The sequence below is a fragment of the Malaclemys terrapin genome, chromosome 4, assembly GCF_027887155.1.
Source record: "Malaclemys terrapin pileata isolate rMalTer1 chromosome 4, rMalTer1.hap1, whole genome shotgun sequence".
Taxonomy (NCBI): Eukaryota; Metazoa; Chordata; order Testudines; family Emydidae; genus Malaclemys; species Malaclemys terrapin.
Window position 1 is genome coordinate 111243962 of NC_071508.1, and position 8769 is coordinate 111252730.

Below are 8769 nucleotides of genomic sequence, written 5' to 3' on the forward strand. Positions count from 1 at the left end.
TTACAGTTTTGCCTCTCGTTGTAATATAAGGCATCCCCCCGATAATAAGACCTCCCCGATAATAAGGCATCCACCGATAATAAGGCATTTTTCATTTCTGAAAAATAAGACATCCCCTGAAAATAAGACCTAGCGCATCTTTGGGAGCAAAAATTAATATAAGACACTGTCTTATTTTCGGGGAAACAGGGTATTATTATTAATTATTATTTAGACAGTGCCATAGGTGTGCCCAATATTTGAAAGAAAAATAAAAGACATGGTTCCAGCCCTGATAAGCTTTCAGTGTAGGTTACCACTGTTACAATCTGTAGCACCATAGGATCTTCCAATCAGATAGAGAGGGAGCTTGGTAATTCAGTAACTGGTTTCTCAGTCTGCATGTTTCAGTCCTGCAGAGTATTTTAATTCTGGCAGTCTTTTTTAGTTCCAGCAAGCAAAGTGTCCCCTTGTCACATAGTGACAGCCTGGAACACCCCCAAAATCAACAGCTCATATTTAGCTACAGGCGCATTAGTGTCACCATATTGATGTGGAAAGTGAAACATGGTTCCATTCTGTGTGGTTAGTTGACAGAGGAATAGCACCAGGGTTATTCCTGTCAAGTGCCAGGAGAAACACTACAGTACTGGGGTGAACTTTCCCCCAGTGAGCAGCAAAAACTGGGCTTAACTGTCTCCAGCCCCAGAGGCTGACTTACACTGTGCATTACATTGTACTACATTCCTCGGGTGTTTTTCTGCTGTGGCCTTTAAGGCCTTAACAAACTCATATATGAACTAAAAATAAGAAAAGGATTGAAAACAGACCACACAATAAAAGTTCCAGTGCTAAATTCTGCACTTTGTAGTCTGAGGAGATGGGATTCAGCTGCAGCAGTTTAAAGTAGGATCTGGTCTTAACCTCCCCTACAATACCTTTGAACCACTAATCTCCTCACTCCTTCTGCCCTTCACTTTGGGTGTGCATGGTCCAGGCTGCCATTGGGGGCTGCTTCCACCTTTTATAGACTCTGGGCCTTTATCTTGTATAAATGTAGATGTAAATGATGGCCAAGCTAAAGATGGCCTGGCCACATGGACAGCCTGGTGCTGTGTTGCCCCGTCCACAGAGATGGCACAAAAGTGTTTGTTGTCCCAGCTGTGTAAAGAGGCAGTTTGATCCAGCAGACAGAGCACTGGACTGGCACTCAGGATATGTGTGTTCTACTCCTGGTTGGTTCTACCATCAATCTTCTGTGTACTGTGTGGCCATGTAAGCTCTTTAGGGCAGGGACTGTCTCCTGGTATATGTATGTACAACACCTAGCACAGTGGTGGCACCATCTCATTTGGGGAGCCTCTAGGCACTGCTATGCTAATACAGATTGTGTGGTGGTGAGCTGAGGATGTCATAGCAGAAAGAACAATCTTGGTCATGCAAGCAGTGAGCTCAGGCCCAGCCATGTGGACAGTGTGGTTTTATGCTATGACTATATTTTGTCTCCATGGTGGTGCTTGTTGACAGGAGTTGCCTTTCTCCTTTGTCTCTCACATGCTGTGGTATAAATGTATGCGCACCACGCTCGGAGGAAACAACAAACCCACGTCATGTGTTTCGGTTTCCCTGTTTCCTTGTCTTCATAGACACATGCTAGATATGTGCAGCGTCTGAGTACTTTCCATTTGATACAAATAGAGTACACACAATAGCTGTTGGAGGTGGGAAGAACCAGCATCCATCTGCAGGCACCAAACACATGTCTTGTCAACAAATATTTTGTGATCTCAGCTAAGTGAACCCTCCTCCCCTTCCCCCCTTCTAGGCCCTTCTTTGATGGTTTGTTTTGTCTAGTGAGCATCTCTTGGTACTTTACAGCAAGGATACATCTCAGAAAGTAGTTGGGCTGATAGAAAGACTCCTCTAAATACACAGAAGCTGAACTTGGATTTCAAAGTATCTACATTAGAGGCATTCAGATACCATGGGGATTAGTCTGATATAAACACCAGAATAGAATACAATTCTCCTTGGCAATAGAGGGGGAGTCAGACTGGGAGCCCAATAGAGGAAAGACCCAGCAGCAAATATTTATCCTGGCTGCTCAGTTTTGTGCTAATGAAGCCAAGGTTTGGGTGTGATGATCTTTCACGGGCCTGTTGTTTTTATGGCTGTTTTACAGACAAGAATGAAGATCAAGCTCCTTGCCCCGCAGAGCTTAGTCTGCCGCGATGTTCAGCCCCACTTTGCTTGGCCCAGTTCTGCCCAGAGCCCCTGTCATACACTAAATGGGAGTGGGACTAAAATTTAAGGGGCTTTTCCAGCTCTGCCCTCTGCCTGAAAGAAGCCAGGTCAGCTGCGAACATTGCCGGGGTAGTAATCCGGGGTTGCATCAGGTCTCTGGCTACCTTGTCGCTGGGGCAGAATTGGAGGAGCCCAGCCCCCAGGGACAGAGCAAAGATTATCCAGGGGCAGGGGTTGCAGAAGAGGACAGAGCAGCTCCCCTCCACCCGCGGGAAGAATCGATGTAATGGGGCCGCCAGTACTGCTGCTCTGACATAGCCGCTGGCCCGGTTCCCCCGCCCCCGTGGCCCAGATCTCTAAGAATGGAGGTGACCGCGCCGCAGCAACAGGCGCTGCTTTTAGCCCATGAGCTCAGACAGCAGGAGCTGCTGCCAGCAGGATCATCCCAGCCTGGCTCTTGTGACGTTCCCTGCTTGGAGACTGCGCCCGAGGCTCTGTTTGTTGCTGTAAACAGACTCAGCGCTGCAGCTTCTCTGTTACTATGTTTAGCCGCGATCTCTTGGCTCCCGTGCGAGGCGAGTCTGCGGTCTGGCTCCTGGCTTGGCCTGACCTGAGCCAGGGCTGCCTGACATCCCCGCCGTGGGTGGGTGTCTCTGAACTTCACTGCCACAAAGATTATATCAGACCCAAACTCTGGGAAAGGAGAAACCTCCGCTGCCTAACACCGCCGCTGTTTGGCGGTCTCCCAGGCCAGCAGCCCCCTGTCTGCACACCATGGCACAGGGCACATCCCAGCAACTCCCTCACCCTTCTCTTGTATGCAGCTTTTCTGGGAAGTTCAATGTACAATAAATAACAATAACCTCCCGGGTAGCACCTTACTCCTTCATAGCACTGGATAGACTTTAACTCCTAACACTTCTACCTGTGCTCATTATTAACCCTATTCTCAGTTTTTATTCTGCATATTTAATAACAACATGAATAATAATTACACATGAGTGTAACATTTTCCTCTCTGCAGGAAGTGGAGGAGGTTATATTTTCCACATGTACATTCTGTAATATTCCAATCCCAAAGTATAGACAGATATAATTCTGAGCCAGGGAGAGGGATTTACTTACAATGAAACGTGTGTGTTCTTTTAGTGAGTAACTGCTCCATAACACCAACTGGGATACACAGCATTTGATTTACTTTGTAACTAAGTTTGTTGGGTTTTGTTGTATAATAAATATTGTTTTTAAGAAATAATTTAATATGGATATGATCTAAAGTATTCTATGTTCACATATCAGGTATAACTTGCACCATTGTCTGCTTGGATACAAACAGATGCTATTCAAATCTTTGCAAGAGATATGGTATTTTCGTGGATGGATTAGAAACCTGGACCATGGTATGGGTTGGATCCAAAGCCCAGTAAAGTCAATGGGAGTCTTACTGTTGACTTCAATGGGTTTTGGATAAGGCCCATTGCACAGGTAATCACTAGATAACAACTCTTTTTATAGTGCTCATAAAACTAAATGCAGAAAATGTGTGAGATATGTATTAAACATAGTTCCGCCAGTTGCAAGTTTTGTTATATAAAAGCATTTTAAAGATGAACAAAAATGTGATAACGTTTCCCCAAATACTTTAAAATGTTATAAAAGTGAAAGGCACAGTATCAGGCTCCCTGTAATGGCAGTACCACACAACAAAGAAAATTGTTATACAGGTGTGAAGAAATCTACTTAGTTTATGACACTTTGTATACCATTAACAGACTTATTATATGGAATGCACATATTAACTTAGAAACTCAAACTTGGACTCCAACATGAAATGTTAGATAAATTGTAACTAAGACAACACCAGATCCTTAAATATGTTGGATAAAAATACAACACAAAATATGGGCTTGTCACCTAAAAAAACAAAACAACGCTCCCAACTCAACTATTCCTTTCTTCATCATCAATAACTCTTTAACCTCTAAACTATAATTTAAAAGTTCCCCTAACAAGCAACAAAACACAACAAACCTTCTTCCCTAAATAATAGTAAAGACAATTGTTTTCCATCCACCTTAAAAAAGCATCAAGAAAGCTACCTAGCTTACCTTGTGATATTAAAACAAACGTTAACAATAAAATAAAGATAATGGAACTAACAAGACTGGCCTCATATCCCTGCTCACTCACATTGCTTTCATGCCTCATTTCCCCTTTCCCAGCCTTCCTCTGTATTTTGTCTATTAAGACAGCTGAGTCCCTCGGGGCAGGGACCTTGTCTTCAGACTTGTCTGTAAAGTGACAAGCAAGTTTAATACCATGTGATCATAGCAACAGCCGAACTTGTTTAGAAATATTTGAATGGGGGTGGGAGGAAGCAGGTGCAGATGGCAGGAGCTGGTCTGTAAAAGTCACCTCTGGAAAGGTGAATAAACTCAGCGGAGGCTTCTGTAACTAACCTAACACGATTCTCCTTGTGGGAGGGAGGGGCGCTATTGCAGCAACTTATGCGTGGCCCGCCGCCTCATCAAGAGGACCTGTTGCTGCAGTGTATTCAGTGCTGAACAATCTGCCCACTCTCTCTCTCTCACACACACACAGTCGCGCGCGCGCGCGCCGCACTTGGCTGCAGCCTGGAGCGGTTCCCGTCAGTCACACCCCCTTGCACAGGATGTATCCCATATAAGGATATCTGCGTCAGTGGGTTCCCGAGCTGGGACTGTACCATTGTGGAAGGGGGGACACCAACAGCCTTCCCTGCCCCTGAGCGGCTCAGGCCCCCTGAAGACCCTCAGTGTAACCACCTTGACATGGCGTGGGGGGCAATGGAGTACGTAAAAGATGGAGGAGGGAGGCGGGAGTTGTGGGGAAAGCTTAGAGGCGGCGTATCCCCGCCATCCCCCCCCGAGGCTTTGGATGTGCCAGTGGTGACATAGGATGCATTCAGAAAAGGACAGTTTAAAAGGCTGGGGCGCCGCACTCTACTCTAGCAGCAGAGCTAATCTGAGTGACTGAGACGGGAAAGAGACGAGAGATACGGCTGGGGACAGAGAAACCCGTCTGCACGGACAGAGGGACAGTCAGCCCGGACAGACACACAGACAATCAACCGGGACAGCCTCACCGCCCAGACGGGGTTTGGACAATCCTAGCCTAGCCGACATGATGTACCAGGGCTTCACCACCGACTATGACGCGTCTTCTTCCCGCTGCAGCAGTGCTTCTCCGGCCGGGGATAGCCTCACCTACTACACTTCCCCGGCTGATTCCTTTTCCAGCATGGGCTCGCCTGTCAACCAGCAGGTGAGGGACCGGGACTCTGGCTGGTGATTGCCTACGGGGCAGTGACGCCTGAGGGGTGGGAGAGTCGCAGAGGGGAATTGTCTGCGCCTCCAACCATCGCACACGGATAGACAGGGCAGCTCAAGTGCAGAGATGACCCCCCACGTCAGGAAGGGTCTGTCCTGCACGGGGTGCACCTCTTCTCCTGGCTGCCTGTGCATGAGGGGGGAAGGAGACCGCAGTCTAGTCCCCTGTCCTGGGGAATTAGTGGGGGCTGGGTTACCCTGGGATGTGGGGGAAACCGCAGTGTGGCCACGGGCCCTGCCCAGGGAAGGGGGATTGTGGCCCAGATTCAGCTCTGCAGCGGGTGTGTAAAGCCGTTTCATTGATAAAACGAGAGTTCATTGAGGAGACTCCGGAGCGGCGCCTGCGTCAGTGCAGACGTCAGGGATATTTATAACAAACCCCCTTTTCATGTGGAGTCTGATGATGGTAGCGCAGCGCCTGAGCCAGCCTGGCTCCGGGGGCTGCAGGCCTGGCTTAAAATAGCACAGAATTAAGCCTCTGGGGCACTGTGTCGGATACAGCCTGCTGAGGGGGTGCAGAGCAGGGGGTTCCCCCTTATCTAGTTCTATATGTCTCTCCCTAATATCAGTTCCCTTGTGTTTTCAGGATTTCTGCACGGATCTCACTGTCTCCAGTGCCAACTTCGTACCGACAGTGACTGCCATCTCCACAAGTCCAGATCTGCAATGGCTGGTGCAGCCCACCTTAATCTCTTCAGTGGCACCATCCCAGAACCGGGCCCATCCCTACGGGGTCCCTACTTCTCCAGCCAGCGCCTATTCGAGGGCTGGCATTGTCAAAAGTACAGGAGGCAGAGGGCAAAGCATTGGCAGAAGGGGCAAAATCGAACAGGTGAATACACAGCTCTCTGCGATCACCCCAAAGTAGCATCTGGGCAGGGGGAATAGAGGAGGGGCTAGTTCTGCTTAGTGGCTCTTAAAGAGCTGTCAGCAGACACTGCCCCAACAGTTGCATTGAATTGGGAGGGGAGAGTGACAACCAGGGATAACCCGGATCAGCTCCAATAGGACTGTCCGAGGGACCGGAGTTCGCTTTGTTCTCCTGCTCAGGACCTAACTTGACATGCAAGTCTCACGCAGTCTGTGAGAGCACGTTCAATATGGCTCCAGCGGCGGACACCCGGAGAGGGAGCTCGGTCTGGGGGTGGTGGGGCTGCCAGGGATCATCGGCGAGGGGTGGCAGTGGATACTAACGGTGCTCGTTCTCCCTCCGCAGCTGTCCCCAGAGGAAGAGGAAAAGAGAAGGATCAGGAGGGAAAGGAACAAGATGGCAGCAGCTAAGTGCCGCAACCGGAGGCGAGAACTGACAGACACGCTGCAAACGGTAAGTTCTCCCCCCACGTCTCTTAGCCCCCACCTCGCTCAGACCCCTACCCCAAGCCGGGCACGAAGTACCTGTCGTCCACCCCCTCCCCCCAGGGGCACTGGGCATGGCTGATGCTCTGTGTCTCACTCCCCTCTCGTTGTGCCCGCAGGAGACAGATCAGCTGGAGGAGGAGAAGTCCACGCTGCAGACCGAGATCGCTAACCTGCTGAAGGAGAAGGAGAAGCTCGAGTTCATCCTGGCTGCGCACCGGCCAGCTTGCAAGATCCCCGAGGAGCTGCAGTTCTCCGAGGAGCTCGCTGTCTCCTCGCTGGACCTCAGCGGCCTGGGCGAGGCGCCTGTGCCCAGCCCCCCGGAGTCTGAGGAGGCCGCCTTCGCCCTGCCCATGCTGCCGGAGGCCGCTCAGCCCGAGCCCCTCCCTGAGCCTCCCAAAGCAAGCAGCAGCCTGGAGCTGAAGCCCGAGCCCTTCGATGAATTTCTCTTCCCGCACTCGTCCCGGGAGACTGCCCGCTCCGTGCCCGACATGGACCTGTCCGGCTCTTCATCCTTCTACACGGCGGACTGGGAGCCCCTGGCGGCCGGGGCGTGCGGGGAGCTGGAGCCGCTCTGCACCCCGGTGGTGACCTGCACCCCCTGCCCCAGCACTTACACCTCTACTTTCGTCTTCACCTACCCCGAAGCCGACTCCTTCCCCAGCTGTGCAGCCGCGCACAGGAAGGGCAGTAGCAGCAACGAGCCCTCCTCCGACTCGCTCAGCTCCCCGACCCTGCTGGCCTTGTGAGGGGCCGCAGCTCCAGGGCACTGACTGCAGGGCGAGGGGCGAACACGGCGGAACCCGAGCCTCCTAGCTGCTGCTGCTGTGTGTGGGGGGGGCCTTTCACTGCAAAAGATCCACCTTCTTCCTGGGGGGGTTCCCGGAGCGCTATACCCCAGACCTGGGGAGGGCAAAGCGTCTTTCTCCCCCTGGGCGAGCGTAGGCCGGTCCGGCTCTAAAGGACCCTGCGAAGTGATCCGCAGCCAGGCCTCAGACCTCTTCCAGAGATGTAGCAAATAGCATGGAGTTTGTCTTGTCCCCAGTGACCCATCCATGAGAGCTGGTAGTCTGTAGCATGTCCAACATGGCTGGGTTGGTGACTCCCCTTCCCTACTTAGTATTCACTAGCATTAATTAATCTCTTGGTTTAATGATTGGAATTTAACCTGGTGCTGGGTCTCTCCAACTCGTATCTAGTGCAGCTGATTTAACAATAACTACTGTGTTCCTGGCAATATCGTGTTCTGATGACTTTAGCAATGACCCATCTTAACTGGGAAAAGAGACTATATCTTATTTTCTAGTAGATAGAGATAAATAGCTATATCCATGTACTGTAGTTCTCCTACATCAATGTTCATTGTAACTGTACTGATCATGCGTTGTTGAGGTGATCTGGATGTTCTGACATAAGTTTTCCATGAAAACGTTTTTATTGTGTCTTTAATTTATTTATTAAGATGGATTCTCAGATATTTATATTTTTATTTTATTTTTTTCTACCTTAAGGTCTTTTTGACATGTGGAAAGTGAATTTGGATGAAACTTAAGCATTGTTTGCTTATTATTGTTCAGAGACATTGTCAATAAAAGCATTAAGTTGAATGCTATACCTGCTTTGGGGTCTTTAATGGAACTTCTGTAACAGCCAAGTGCTGTAAAATGTGACACTCACTACTTAATAGTGAAGATACTAATTACCCTGGGGTTCAAATGTACTACTTCCTAATTTCCATATACAAACACTTCAATCTCCCTCTCATCTGCTGGCTGTCCCCTCACTTTGCAGGCAGGCATAAATTCTGCTGGCCTTCAACTGT

General features: G+C 49.6%; 1 protein-coding gene across 1 annotated transcript; it reads left to right on the forward strand.

Annotated features, from left to right (window-relative positions):
• The first annotated feature begins 5208 nt into the window (after window positions 1-5208).
• On the forward strand, window positions 5209-8559 carry FOS (Fos proto-oncogene, AP-1 transcription factor subunit). The gene is made up of 4 exons (XM_054027474.1): window positions 5209-5526; window positions 6178-6423; window positions 6808-6915; window positions 7067-8559. The coding sequence occupies exons 1-4, from the start codon at window positions 5386-5388 to the stop codon at window positions 7694-7696; spliced, it is 1125 nt and encodes a 374-aa protein (XP_053883449.1). The 5' UTR covers window positions 5209-5385; the 3' UTR covers window positions 7697-8559.
• The last annotated feature ends 210 nt before the right edge of the window (window positions 8560-8769 follow it).

Bases quoted from the DNA above. Each gene is read 5' to 3' on its own strand.
- FOS (XM_054027474.1), top strand. From the start codon at position 5,386: ATGATGTACCAGGGCTTCACCACCGACTATGACGCGTCTTCTTCCCGC. The intron at 5,527-6,177 runs GTGAGGGACCGG...TTGTGTTTTCAG, and splicing joins GCTCGCCTGTCAACCAGCAG to GATTTCTGCACGGATCTCAC. The intron at 6,916-7,066 runs GTAAGTTCTCCC...TTGTGCCCGCAG, and splicing joins TGACAGACACGCTGCAAACG to GAGACAGATCAGCTGGAGGA.